General features: G+C 43.0%; 1 protein-coding gene across 3 annotated transcripts; it reads left to right on the top strand.

Annotated features, from left to right (window-relative positions):
• Positions 1–49: 49 nt before the first annotated feature.
• Pih1d2 (PIH1 domain containing 2) lies at positions 50–8662 on the top strand. 3 transcript variants are annotated; one of them, XM_006972349.4, is made up of 6 exons: positions 50–187; positions 1183–1387; positions 1819–1942; positions 4476–4721; positions 5338–5603; positions 8525–8662. In XM_006972349.4, the coding sequence occupies exons 2-6, from the start codon at positions 1211–1213 to the stop codon at positions 8657–8659; spliced, it is 948 nt and encodes a 315-aa protein (XP_006972411.1). In that variant the 5' UTR covers positions 50–187; positions 1183–1210; the 3' UTR covers positions 8660–8662. The 3 variants fall into 3 exon arrangements, with proteins under 3 accessions (XP_006972411.1, XP_042136843.1, XP_076431462.1); XM_042280909.2 differs by lacking the exon at positions 50–187 and adding an exon at positions 299–364; XM_076575347.1 differs by lacking the exon at positions 50–187 and adding an exon at positions 855–967.
• The last annotated feature ends 6466 nt before the right edge of the window (positions 8663–15128 follow it).

Raw genomic sequence — 15128 nt, forward strand, 5'->3', positions numbered from 1 at the left:
AGCCGGCACTCTTCTGAGAGAGAAGCCGGACGGCCCCGCGGAGGAGCTTGTCCGGCACCGGAGGAAAGATCCCGGAACTGGATGTTGAGACGCAGCTCTACTTTGCACTCGCCGGACCCAGTTAGATGTTGGACCCGGCCTGGTTACCATGGTAACGGGAGTCGCGGTTTGTCTCCTGAGTGAAGAGGTGGGTTCCCCCGCGTTTGGATTAACTGTGCGTTCGCTGTTTATTAAATCTAACCTTAATACATGATTTTAAGACTCTAAACCTCTTCTTAAAAATTTTGTGGACCTTCAGGGACACTTCTCCGTTTTCGGGAGGAGGGTGATGATACGATCTTAGGATACTACTCTCTCATAGTTTGTAAGTGTTCCAGCTTTCAATATTGGCGTTCTTAATCCTCATCTTCATTTTGAGTAGAATAAGTGTATATATACATTGTTTGCTCAACATAGCTGCCTGGAGTTAGAAAGAACTTAAGCATACTGGCTCCAGTGTTCCTACTCCTCTCCCCCACCCCCGCCCCCTGACACACACACGCACACACACGCTGGTTTTTTGAGACAGGGTCTCAATATGTAACCCTGGAACTCGCTCTGTAGACCAGGATGGCCTCGAACTCACAGAGATCCACCTGCCTCTGTCTCCCCGAGTGCTGGGATTAAAGGTGTGCACACCACTGCCCGGCTCAGTGTTCCTACCGTTAACTGCTATATTGAGAATTAATGTGGCTCTATGTTTCTTTCTTTCTCTCCGCGTTCACCCCTCCCCTCCCCCCACCACAAACACACACACACACACACACACACACACACACACACACACACACACACACCTCACTCTTTCAGGACTGGGAGGCACAAGTCAGTCATTATCCAACTATTTGAACAAGATCACCAAGAAAAACAAGACTTAAAGGGACCTTTCTGCTCCCACTGTGTTTGTGAAGACCAGAGAAAGGGACAGGTACAAGGTGGTGGGAATTTAGGAAGTGGTTAGACTTGCACACTGTAGAAGAGTCAAGGTAAAGCAGAGTGGGTGTGCAATCTTTTAGACATAGGAAGTAAGAACAGTTGAGAACTTCCCCAAAACAATTCCAAAAGCCTTCCTCCTTCCTTGAAAGAGGAAGTAAGGCCATAGCCACACAGACACGTCTTTTCTCAAGTCATATCTTTCCACAGGTTCTAGAGGCCCATCTCATTACCAATCATGAAGGCATCCTCAAAGGGTCTTCTCACCCAGATTTCTCAGTTCTGGAATATGCTCGATGACTTGGCTGAAAATGATCCTGAGCGCTACAAGAACTTCATCGAGCAGGAGCTGAAGGATGGAAAAGAGCTCTGTGCGGACCCAGAACCACACCTCTGCCTACAGACCAAGATTCTAGTATGTAGAGCTGGTGCAAGGGACGATAGGTGCTCAATAAAACTATTCCAGTGTAACTAGAGAATACCTTACCCTTCTCAAGTGCTACTTTAACACAAGAGAAGTTTATTAAAATTGCCTCTCTAAACAGAAAATGAAACAGTGTGGAAGATTTCACTGAAGGAGTAAAAATGAGAAATTCATACTTGGTATTTCAGAAATATCCAAATGAGACCTTCTTGTAGAAAAATAGTGATATAATGAATTAAGTTTGTAAAACTATTTTTATTACATTTTATGTGTGTGCATGGGTTCAAAAGAGTGCGTGTGCAAGGGCAGTTGCCTAGCATGTGGGAAGGCCTGAAAAAATGTGATTACTTGCATTCAGGATATTATCATCAAATTTCATTTAAAAAAGCTGTTTGACAATATCAAAATTATTCACGTTCTAGAAACCAAAAGAAAAAATACTTTTTATCAACCTATGTCAATGGAAAAGGATCCCGGCTCCCCAATCAGCCACTCATCCTGTACCTATACATGTTGGCAGACCAGAAGATTTCTCTGAGGCATCAGGTATAAAGGATTAAAGAAAGTATGTGTGAATTTTTTATTGAACATGTTCATAGACCAGATTTTACTTGGTAAAAACATTCTTTTCTTTCTTTCTTTTTTTGGGTTTTTTTTTTTGTTTGTTTGTTTTTGTTTTTTGGTTTTTGGTTTTTTTCAAGACAGGGTTTCTCTGTATAGTTTTGGTGCCTGTCCTGGAACTCTCTCTGTAGACCAGGCTGACCTCGAACTCACAGAGATCCACCTGCCTCTGCCTCCCGAGTGCTGGGATTAAAGGTGTGCACCACCACCACCCAGCCAGATAAAAACATTTTAAGTAAAATATTCCATTTGGTGTTAATATAATTAATAGCAAATTAGTGTATTGCGTGAATATTTAATATGATTTCTAATAATATGATCTTTCAACCCACATAGTAATGCCAATATAGAATTGGAATTTAATGTATATTATGTGTTAGAACAGGAGCCTGCATCTGTATATCCTACAGCGCTAATCAGGCCATGCCTCCCACAGCTCTCTCTGATACAGAGTTAAGAATCAGTCTTTGGAGCTAGGCAGTGGTGGCTCATGCCTTTTAATCCCAGCACTGGGGAGACAGAGGCAGGAGGATCTCTGCGGATTCGAGGCCAGCCTGGTCTACAGAGCGAGTTCCAGGACAGGCACCAAAACTACACAGAGAAACCCTATCTCAAAAAAAAAAATCAATCTTTGGGAGCTGGAGAGATGGCTCAGCAATTAAAAGCACTGGCTGCACTTTCAGAGGACCCATGGTTCAATTCCCAGCACCCACACAGCAGCTCACAACTATCTGTAACTCCAGTTCCTGGGGATCTGACACCCTCACACAGACATACATGCCGGCAAAACACCTGTAGCACGAATCTTAAAAGTTCTTATTAAAAAAAACAAACCTGAGCCAGGTATTGGGGTGAATGCTGAATGATCAGAGAGACAGAACCAGCCACAGCTACCTCACCTTGCCAATTCCTCAGCTGATCCTGTTTCCTCAGACTGGAAGCCTCTGAATCCTCATCCAGAATGAATCTCAGCTGAACTGCTGCTCAAAAGCCTAAAAGCTTAACCAGCCTCTAGCTATCTCGTCCTCACACCTTAAATACCTTTCTACTTCCTGCCATCACTTCCTGGGATTAAAGGCTCACTTCCTGGGATTAAAGGCATGAATGCCCATGCCTGGCTGTTTCCAGTGTGGCTTTAAACTCACAGAAATCTGGATAGATCTCTGCCTCCAAAGTGAGAGGATCAAAGGTGTGTGTGCCACCATTCTCTGGCCTCTATGTCTAGTGGCTGTTCTGTTTTCTGACCCCAGATAAGTTTATTAGGGTGCACAATATTTTGAGGAACACAATATCACCACAATCACCAATGCACATAAAATAAAAATAAAAATACTCCATCTGTTCTATGACTTGACAGCTTTCAATTCATGATCACCTGGCTCTTCCATGATGTCCTGTATTGAAGTACATTATGTGAATATGTACTGAAGTAAATTATGTGATGTGAAACTTAATAGGGTTTCTGCTCCCCCCATCATAGGTTTCTCCACTGACACAGAAAGCCAGATCAAGCAGAATCAAAAAAGTATAATAGGTTTATTTAAGCAAAGCAACTCCCAGGGGAGTTCTCCAGTCCCAGAGATCGAGGCTAGAGAAGCTTCACAAACAAAAGCAGGGAGACTTTATAGGTTGTAGGGAAGGGGTGATGATGTGTCCACCACAAGCTGGGTTGTGCCCAAGTGTGGTCAGAAGCTGAGTGCTTTAGGTGGGGACTTGGGCAGCGGCAACTTCAGGGGAGGAAGCTGCAGAAGCAGCCAAGAACGCAGAACTGGGCTTGTTGGTGCCTTCCCTCTGTTCAGAGACTCTGAATGGGCAGGGTTTGGAGAGAGAGAGAAAGAGAGAGAGAGAGAGAGAGAGAGAGAGAGAGAGAGAGAGAGAGAGAGAGAGAGAGAGAGAAGAATGGGGCTTCTCAGATCATGCGGGGTGAGCTGGAGGTTCCAACTGAACACTACTGTCACTCTTAAAAAGTCATAAAGATCATAAAAAGTCGGCCTTTTCATTTGTTCTTTGGATTGGTCCTTGGGGGATTCTGCTCATGGAAGTGCCCTGCAGCTGCTCTCTGAAGAACCCCCATCTCTCTTATGGCAGCTAGCCTTCTCTCCCACACTACCTCTCATTCTCACTCTGTGAAGCTCCTCTCCAAGCTTTAAAGGGAAGCCAGTAGTTCCCTTTAAGGCTCCATTGGACTTAGATCTCCGTCTACTGCGGTGTTCTTGTCTAAGGCTTTTCCTCTCATCTCACTTCAAAGCCCTTTCTCCTAATAAACTCTATTTCTTCTGCTGGTAATTTTGTGTCAGCTTCCCTTCAGGACCAGCCACTGCTGGTTTAACATAGTGCTGCTGTGAGTGCTCTAAAAACACAGGGATGGGATTTGTGGTTTCTAACTTTCTAATGTGGGTTAGTATACTGCCCGACAAAAATCCTTATAGAAACAAGCTCTCTTCTGAATTCCACACAGGTTCCTATACAGTCATTGATGTTGCCTACAACCCTGGTGTTCTGCAAGCAGCAGAGAAAGACCAAGGCATCAAAGATCAGTTAATAAAAATGGCCATTCATTGCATTGAGGAACGACTCCACTTCACACTCGCACATTCACACCGTGTTACTAGCTTTAAAATTAAAGGAAACATTCAGAGAATGAAAGAAAATCTGATGGGCATTAAAACTGACTTCGCAGGCTTCAAAGAGATAATGAGAACTGGTAAGTGGATGGATGTAAACTGAAAAGAAACTGATGTCAGATTTTGCTTTTGTAACCTGTGTATATTTTTCAAAGCAGAAGTCTCTATCTTAAAAGAATGAGAAACTTAAAGAGAGAAAAATATACATTATTAGAAATGTCAGAGTAGCCAGAAAGATGTCAAAATCTTGCAGAATTCCCAAGCAAATTATTTGGCTTGAGGTTCTGGGTGTTTGGGTCTATTTAACTTCACCAGAATCAAATCCAGCCAGAGCCTCACATGCTAGGCAACTTTCAGTGAGCTGCATGCCCAGCTCTGCTTCAGATGCTTAGAACTACATTTCTAAGCTAATTCCTTTTTTTTTTTTTTTTTTAGTTTCTCCAGACAGGGTTTCTCTATGTACTCACCATGGCTGTCCTGGAACTCGCTCTATAGACCAGGCTGGCCTCGAGCTCACGGAGATCCACCTGCCTCTGCCTCCCAAGTGCTGGGATTACAATCATACACTACCATCGCCTGGCTCTAAACTAATTCAGTGGCAGCTTCAGCAACTGTCTGTAAACACCACCTATCTTAATGCTCACAACCTGATAGTATTTTGTGACTCCCCTCCCCCCTTTTTTTTCTTTCATAAAGAAGATACTCTTGAAAAGATCAGGAGCAGTGCTGTGAGTGAACCAAATCACCTTCCTCAGGTGCTGCTGACAAAAAAGCAAGCATCGGGCAAAGGACGGTGTCTTATAGAGGAGATTTCGAGTTCCGAAATCCAGGTGGAGGTTAAGAAACCAGCCTATGAATTAAAGGTTGTAAAGGATCAGAATGAGAAACCTCTGAAAATTGAACTGAAAATCCAGCTACCTGGGATTAACTCAGTCTCCCTCTGTGAGCTTAGTGTTTCTGAGGTAAGTTAAGCAGATCCTGTGGTAGTCCTGTGGTGTTGCTGGGGGATTGTTTTCAGGAACTCTGAAGATAAGAAGATCCTCTGATGACCAGTTTTTTATTGTTTGCACGTAACATTTGCACCTCCTCCATGTGCTTGAGGATACTCCTGTCATGGAATAACGTGTAAGTGCTGTGTAAATTTGATTGTGCCTCAGCTTTGCACAACTATAATATAAAACAGGTGAGACAACTCTAAAGGAAACATTTCCTAGGGAGGGTCACGCTCTTCCAGCCTGGTTTAGGTAACTGTTTTGAGACTGTGTTGGAAGGATCAAGCAGATTGGGACAGGAAATCAAGACAAAGCAAGGCCAGGAGATAAAGGAAAGGCCCCGGGTCCCACAATTCAGTCCCCTGAATGACCCAAGGACTTCGCACTAAGTCTTGCCTCCTAAAGGCTACAGTACCTCCCAATAGCACTTCTGTAGCGGGGGAAGCACTCAGAGCTTTGGGGAGCAGTTAAGCTCCAACGATAGCCAGGCATGATGGTGCATTTAATCCCAGCATTTAGGAGGCAGAGGTAGGCAGACCACTGCGGTTTTGAGGCCAGCCTGGCCTACATAGTAAGTTTCAGGACAGATAGGGCTATGTAGAGAGACCCTGTCTCAAACAGACAAAAAATAGATCCAAACGATGCCAAGCTGTTTGTACCAGTTACAGAATAATGAGAAGAAGAAAAAAGATCTGCTACATGCTCAGTGTAGATGCAATCACTATAGGCCTAACTACTTTTCCAATACAAGGTAGGCTGTATCCACAGATGTAGAACCTTCAGATGAAGGGTCAATTGTACATACAATAAATTTGTATCTATAGTATGCTGCACTAGGAACAAACTCCTAAGTTTCAGAGGCTTACAGTAATTTTCTCAGGCTGCATACTAACTAGGCCTGCTCTGCCCCATTAACTGTACATTCTGAGACTTGAAATATGCCGTTCTCATGGTGGGGGGAAACAGAAATAGTTGCCCAAAGTAATAGACCTAAAACTTCCATGTATATGGAGCATGTATCTCTTCTACTTGCACCCCATCAGCCCAAGTACATCACAGGGCAAAAACATCAGTAGGCCTGGGAATCACAAAAAGTGATATATTTATTGCAGAGATGTATAAGATTCTCTTACCTTACAGAAGAGGAGCAAATAATTGGGATGTCCTGTAGTCTTGGCAGAAACAATTTGCTTCATTCCTTGAGGAAAACAACCCTAATCACGATCTATTCTCTCTCTGTTCTCTTTCTCTCTCTCTCTCTCTCTCTCTCTCTCTCTCTCTCTCTCTCTCTCTCTCTCTCTCTCTCTCTCTCTCTCTCTCTCTGTTTTTTGAAGACAGGATTTCTCTGTGTAGCCCTGGTTGTAGTGGAACTCGTTCTGTAGACCAGGCTGGCCTTGAACTCAGAGATCTGCCTGCCTCTGCCTCCCGAGTGCTGGGATTAAAGGAGTGTGCCACCACTGCCTGGTCTGTGTTCTCCTTTTAAACCAGACCAATGACATGTCAAGTTAAATAATCTATTGTGAATCCCACCATATGGTGAGAGATAGAAAAGTCTCACCTCAGAAGTGACCCCAAAAGTCTAGTTACTGGGGAACAGCAATCCTGAAATTCTAGCAAGCAAATCCTGTGAAAGGCCCTACATGGAGGTGGAGGATGTTCTTGTTTAGATCCCTTGAGAATGTCCCTTGACTACCTACCTTCCTACTCCATTGTTTGGCCAATATTCAGCTCCATCTGGGGGAAGTTTTTCCTGTTTCAGCATCCACACTGGTCATAGATACAAAAGGAATGTGGTAGAATATGTCATTCTTGAGTGCTTAGCGTCTTTCTCTGTGGGTTACCTGCTTATGGAATGCCGAGGGCCAGGATGCTTTAGAATTTGAAGGTAGTTCCTTTTAGCCCATTGTAACTGGTTCTCTGATTGTAGTCATTGCTCTGACCACAATGCTTTCCCAAGACTAGCATCTCTAAACTTCATTTATTTATTTATTTGTTTATTTTGGTTTTTGGAGACAGGGCTTCTCTGTGTAGCTTTGGAGCCTCTCCTGGAACTCTCTCTGTAGACCAGGATGGCGTTGAACTCGCAGAGATCCGCCTGCCTCTGCCTCCCAAGTGCTGGGATTGAAGGCGTGCGCCGCCGCAGCCACCACCACCACCCAGCTTAAACTTTATTTTTTATTTTTAAATTAATTTTTAGGCTAATGCATACAATAACATGTTCCATCGTGGCACCTTCATATCTTTAAACTGAATTGCTTCCATCTTAGCCAAATGTTAGGATTGACTGACATCTGCCTCAACTGACTCAAAAGGCTTTAAACAAATGCCACTTAACCTTTGTCTTAATCAGCCATTATAGCTAATGGCCATTTCTTAATTTTACTTTTTCTGAATTAATTCCATTTTTTGAGGCTGCATATAAACTAGTTGTCTGTACCCACTCCCTCTTTGTAATACTTTATGAAATGTACCCAATAAGAAGCACACATTAATAATATTCTATTTCCCACTACTAAAGGCACATATCAGCTGGGTACTTTATTTGCCTTCAGAATTATCGGGCTAGCTTCCCTACGGGGCATTGTCACTATGAAGCGACCTGGATCACTATCTTTCAGGCCCCAGGACATTCCCTTGCCATCTGAGGGTAAATCCGAAGACAGCAACACAATATTCCAATGGCAACACTCTGCTTCTGGTGCTGTTACCAGTTAACATGTGATGTGTCCTGTTAGTAATCAGAGGCTCAAGAATCCACAACAATGTTATTGCTTGCTGCCAGTCCTATGGCAGGAACTAGTCTTCACCGGTGAATGTAGTCGTCTCTTGGCATCACTTTTAGGGTGCAGTTTTCTCATCATGATTCTAAAATCTATTTTTTTAATTTGTAGGTTGACTTATTGATTGAGGTCTCTGAGAAGTACCGATTATACCTGAATCTTCCGGAATCGGTTAATACAGAAACGACTACGGCAAAATTTGTCAAAAATAAATCCATACTATTCATTACAATGCCACTGGCATGAAAACAGAGTGTTTGTGTTTTCACTGCTGCAGCTCATGTCATTTACAGGACCTGAGCTGTGGGCAGGGGTCGTGGGTTTTTGTTTTTGTTGTTTGAGACAGGGTCTCACCTGGTGTAGTCCTAGCTAGCCTCGAACTTGCTATGTAGATCAAGCTAGTCTCAAACTCATAGAAGTCTGCCTGCCTCTGCCTCTGGTCTTAAAGGCATGTGCCACCACACCTAGCAATATATATTTTTATCTTTGGGAAAGGATCACATGTAGCCCTAGGTCACATGGCTTAACCTTGCTACATACCCCGGGATGATCTCGAATTTCTGATCCTTCTGTCTACAGTGCCCAAATGCTGAGATTACAGTGATATGTCTAATTTCATTTACTTTACTTTTCTCAGACTTTGTGGGGCTAGAGAGATGGCTAAGAGTGAATACTGTTGTAAAGGACCTGGGTTTGGTTCTCAGGGCCCGTGATGGGTGGCTCACAACTGCCTGTAAGTCCAGCTCCAGGGGATCTGACACACTGTTCTAGCACATGCCCTCAACTGCACATACCCACACACAGACACAAACATATACATACAACTTAAGATAGAAAATAAAACATCTTGAAATAAAATCACATAACTTTGCATCAACCAGAAATTTCAAAACACTATAACCACAAGATGATGGTTTTAAAGATGTTTATAGTTATCTCAAGTAATTTAAAATGTCATTTGGGAAAATTCCAATTGTTTACAAATGTCTTGGGGTCTCTAATGGTGTGATAAAACATGACCAAAAGCAATCTGGGGAGGAAAGGGTTTATTTCAGCTTACAGTTCAACCACATCATCAATGGAAGTCAGCACAGGAACTCAAGCAGGGCTGGAGCCTGGAAGCAGGAGCTGATGCAGAGGCCAAGAACTGACTATTAGCTTGATGCACCAGGTTTACTCAGCCTGCTTATGCAACCCTAACTGCCTGCCCAGGGATGACACTACCTACAACAGGCCGGGCCCTCCCACATCACTCACTAATTAAGAAAATGCACCAGTCTTGCCTTCAGGCCTATCTGATGGAGGCATATTTCTCAACCGAGAGCCTCTCTTCCCAAACGATTCTAGCTTGTTTTAAGTTGACATAAAACTAGTTACAGCTACCATCCCAAGTATCACGTGAGAACTGTTGGTTTAACAGAAAGAAAAAAAAGAAAGAAAAGAAAAAAAAAAAGAAAAAAAATTTTGCATCAGGAAAACAAACAAACAAACAAACCCAATCAGACTCTAAAAAGAATCAACAGGATCAGCTATGGCAGTAAAGGTGTCTTCCAGCAACACACAGGGCCAAATACAGTAATAACCACAGCTATGCCTCTAAGAACTTCTGTAAGTCAATGAAACAGGCTTTTCAAATGACCAGCTAGACTTCTGCCAGACATGGACTTGTCTGGGCTAGACAGAATACTTGGAGGATATTGCACACCATAGGAAAAATACATGCAGTTCTAATTTGAGAAAAAAATTGACTCAGCCCAAGTACTTTATTCTATAGAAAAGAAGCAACATCTTTCTTTTTTTCCTGGAACAGGGTCTCTGTGTAATATTGGCTGTCTATAGACTAGGCTGGCCTTAAACTCACATAGATTCACCTGCCTCTGCCACCTGAGTGCTGGGACTAACCGGCATGTGCCACCACCGGCCCAGTGGCATTTTTCATTTTTGTTTCTAAGTTGTCAAAAAAGTACCAGCCACCTAATTTGTATGCAAAGACAGCAACAGGCAGATCAAACTTCATTTATTATTTTGTAAGTGCTCTATCGATTTTATGCCAGAAGAGGGTACCAGATCTCATTATAGATGGTTGTGAGTCACCATGTGGTTGCTGGGAACTGAACTCAGGACCTCTGGAAGAACAGTCAGTGCTCATCAACCTCTGAGCCATCTCTCCAGCCCTGAGGGCAGATCAAACTTTAAACATCATTTGCTTTCCAAGGTTGAACCCAGATCTCACAAATGCTCGTCAAGATTCTACCAACTGAGCCACCTCATAACCCTGTTATGTGACATTAAGAAAGCAAATATGTGGTGGCGCACACCTCTAATCCCAGTACTCGGGAGGCAGAGGCAGGCAGATCTCTGTAAGTTCAAGGCCAGCCTGGTCTAGAGAGAGAGTTCCAGGACAGCTAGGTAATAAGATTAAATTGCTAACAATCTATGGAAATAGCTTAATGATTATAGGAATTTATGGGGGAGGGGAGAGTTAACTCATAATACAGGAAACTCACAATATAGGAAATCAGGATTATAACAGGGTCCTGGAAAGGTGAGGCACAGTCCAGCGCTGTTCTCCAGAGAGCTCTGCCTTGATCCGTAGCACCAGCATCCAAGACCCCAAGGTATCGAAGAGAATAGAGTGCGTGTGCATGCATCCCAGCTCTTAAGGGTCCCTGTCCGGGCTACGCCTTAGGGGCAACTATCTAGCAGCTACCTACTGCCTCACTAGGGGTGGTGCTTCAGGGCCTGGCACAGACAACCCCCCACTACAGCTAGGGCTGTTACAAAGAGAAACCCTGTCTCAAAAAAACCAAAAGACCAAAAGAAAAAAAAAGCAAGTATAATTTTCTGGAATATGACTTTCACTAGAACTATACTGGTAAATTTATCTTCAGAACTTCTGATATTCTAAAACTAATAGTTAACAAATTATTATCCTCACCCTCCAATACACTTGAAAAGCCTTCACTGACAGAGCCATGTTTCCTAGAAAATGCCTCTACCTGAGACTGGAGAGATGGCTCCTCTTCCAGAGGACCTGGGCTCAATTCCCAGCATCCACATAACTGCTGATGAGTCTATAACTCATCACAGAGGATCCATCCACCGCCCTCTTCTGGCCTCCAAGGGCACTGCAAGCATATGCTAAACAAAGCCTGCAGGCAAAATTCATCAGATAAAAAACGATTCCTAAAAGTATATGGTATCATCACTCAATTGTTTAGGAAAGAAAATGCCCCTACCCAATCACATGATTAATTGACTCTCTACCTTCTTAAAAATATTTCTACATGTACATGCACACACATGCTATGGCTCACATAGGGAGATCAGAGAACTTTAAGTTCAATTTCTCCCATAATGTGGGTCCCAAGAATCAGGTCCCCAGGTTTGGCCAATGCTGCAAGCTGCAGAAATATGAAGTAGGAATTCAGCTGACTATGGCAAAGCTACTACCTGGAAGAGTTACTCTTCCAGAGGATAAAGCCAAGCCTCAAGGAAGTATTGGTGATACTGGCTCTTGAATTCAGCTGTGTCCTGCAATGGATTTCTTGTGAGCTATCGTAGCTTTCCCATTTGATTCTTTTCCCAAGAACTTCTAACAGTGTGGTTGATCATTCACTGGGCACAACTTCCCCTATACATTTGAGGTATTTGGATAACATCTCCCAACTGTTAACAGCTATCACACAGCCGAGACCTCTAATTTCAGGCCTTTCTGTAGTTATCATTAGCAACATCTGGCCAGGCCCATCTCTGGATGAAAGTACTTTATCTGAGATACTCCTCAGACCTTCTAAGAACAGATTGCAGATAGATAAGCATCCAGACTATCTGTTAGAGAAGACCAGGTGGATGTGCTAATTAAGCTTAACCCTCCTTCTTCCAAGTGCTATCTCTAGTTCTAGATCTCCCTTTAACAACTCAGAACTAAAAGGGCTTTAAGCTGTGACACAGGTTGCCTAGCTACGGAGCACACTTCCCCCGCCCTGCCAGAAAACAGACAGCTGAGTTAAGCGACAGATATGGTTCCAAAGGAAAAAAGGGCAGTTTATTTTCACCTGTAACTTACTGACTTATAGGCTCCTAACATTTTTACCTAACCACTTCTAAGAATAAGGTTTGAGCACACTTTTCAATCTGTTAACTGAATTTAGCCCCTAGCTGATTCATTCCCCATTAGTCACTTCCCTTTGGGGTTGCTAATGACAGCCGACATTACTGCTCTTTGCGTGGGTCTTATCACCCCTGCTTTTGACCCTGAGAGAATTCAAACCTGGTGACCTCGCCTTGGCCAGAGTATTGCTGATTGCATGGGTGTATAACAGAAATCCTCAGAGAACTAGGGGAGACCTATGATGGGGTAGAACTAAGATGGGAAGAACCAGATGGGAAAGAATGAGATGGGCAAGAATGAGATGGGAGAGTTAAGGTAGAACTTAGAACAGCAGAAAAATGTAGAGAATCAGGCAGAAAAGGAGCTAAGTATGAGAGCAGAAAAGCAGCTGTGTAGAGAGAGAACAGACTCAGAAGAATAAAGTGAATGGACTAAAGAGTTTCGTTTATGTAGATTCATTTGACATCATTAAGATTAGATTCCTCAGCTGGTAGTAGATTCTCCCATAGACCCTGGGAAAAGGTTATGAAGGGGCTGGACCCTAACAGCCTTTGTTAGGACACAAACACCTTATCCACTGAGCCATCTTGTCAGCCCTGAATCTCTACTTTTGTCCCCAACACATAGGTGCTCCTTGTTACTATGCGTTTGTACTCACTCTGCGCAAACTTGACAACCTAAATCCAATCCCTGTGACTCATGGAAGGAAACTGGTTCCCTAAATTGTCCTTTGCCCTCCTCATGAACATGCACACTAAAAAGCCCAGTGTAGAAATTGCTATTCAAACTCATTTCTAAAATATCCTACTTGTGTATTTCAATGAATTTCATGTTAATAAAACCACTCTCCCCTCCTCTTATAAGTGAAATATGTTCAGGAAGGGCATTAATAATGGAATGCACAAAGTTTAAACATGTAGGTTTTTTACATGTCGTTGTATTGCCCATATGTATATATTTGTACACATGCACGTCTGGTGCTGGAAGGTGGTTTCAGATTCCCTGGAACTGGAGTTACAAAAGGTTGTGAGCTGCCATGTGGGTGTTGGGAACCAATCCAGGCCTCTACGAGAGCAGCAAGTACTTCACCACTGAGCCCTCTCTTCAGCTCCTCACTGAGTCTTTTTCCTGAAAAATTCAGAGCAGGCTTTTCTACGGACGTGGTTTCCTATCTCTTACTGTCAGTGGTTACAGTTTTCAGCATAGCCTAGGGTCCATGCATGAACAGAGGAGGACTCTTCCTACTTGTCATGTCTCACAGGCCGTTCTGTTCTCTCTTTTTTTTAAATCTATTTTTATGTGCATTTGTGTGAATGTGTCAGATCTCCTGGAACAGGAGTTACAGACAGTTGTGAGCTGCCATGTGGGTGCTGGGAACTGAACCCGGGTCCTCTGGAAGAGCAGGCAGTGCTCCTAACCCCTGAGCCATCTCTCCAGCCCCTGTTCTGTTCTCTTGTAGTTCATGTCTGGACAAACCATAATTCCACACTCACCCCAGGTCGGGAGCAAATGATCTCAGAGAGCTCGATCACTTTCCGTCTGGCAGTAAGTGCCATGCCTCATCACAGGGCTTTCCAGTGACCCTTTAAGCTACGTGTTAGACTATATAGCCTGATGACATCACTCATCTTGCCAGGCAGACAACTGAATTTTCACCTGTACTGGGAGCTTTGAATTATGCAGCTGACACTGGATATTAATCATTTAATATGAAACAAACTACAAACAGATCAAAAATTAGTTGACACACTGAAAACGTGTTTAATTTTTAAACAATCTTTCTTGATCCAAAACACTGTTTCTAACTTCCTTCAGATACTATGTTGGCTGAGTTCAGATTTAGATCAGAGGGGAGATAAGTCTTAACTCAGAATATTTTTTGTCAGATGAAAAACTTTTATTTTTCTTCCAAAGGAACAATGGAGCATTAGCAAAGAATGAGTCATTTTTCAGCTTCACATTAGACTAGATTTGGCTCATGCTAATGACGGACCCCTGTGATAAGCATATTCTTTCGGTCCAGTATTCAGTGCGGCCTAGGATCACTCAGTGCCGAAGAGGTAGGCCACAGCACTGAACTGTCTACAGGGATATAGCAGCTGGATGTTTGTGGAGTATTTGGAGCGTCACTTGTACACCACGTGATAACAAACATTTAGAAGCAGATTCAACACTGATGAAACACTTCAACTTCCAGAGGATGGCCCCACATACTACACATAAGGAGGCACTGGTCAGGGTTATTTTAAAGTCACAAGTAATTCCAAACATTTATTAAAATACACCATTTTAACAGAAGTCTGGAATTGTGATAATGTTCCTGCAATATCAGCCCCCTTCCCTCCAAAAGAAAGATAAAACATAATAAAATGAAAGGAGCATTTAGGCTGGTAAGGGGACACCTATTTAAGCTCTTCCCTCCAATGAGACAGAACTGGGCTAAGAAACCAAACCCTTGAATATATACTTTTTTAAAAAACCTTTATCCAACCAGAAATTATCATGTTTTGGGCATCATTTTTATTGGTTTTATTGAGATAGTCTTGCTATATTGTCCAACTATCCTACTTTCTTAGCCTTCTGAGTAGCTGAAGCTACCCA

This window comes from Peromyscus maniculatus, chromosome 7 (genome assembly GCF_049852395.1).
Source record: "Peromyscus maniculatus bairdii isolate BWxNUB_F1_BW_parent chromosome 7, HU_Pman_BW_mat_3.1, whole genome shotgun sequence".
Lineage (NCBI taxonomy): Eukaryota > Metazoa > Chordata > Mammalia > Rodentia > Cricetidae > Peromyscus > Peromyscus maniculatus.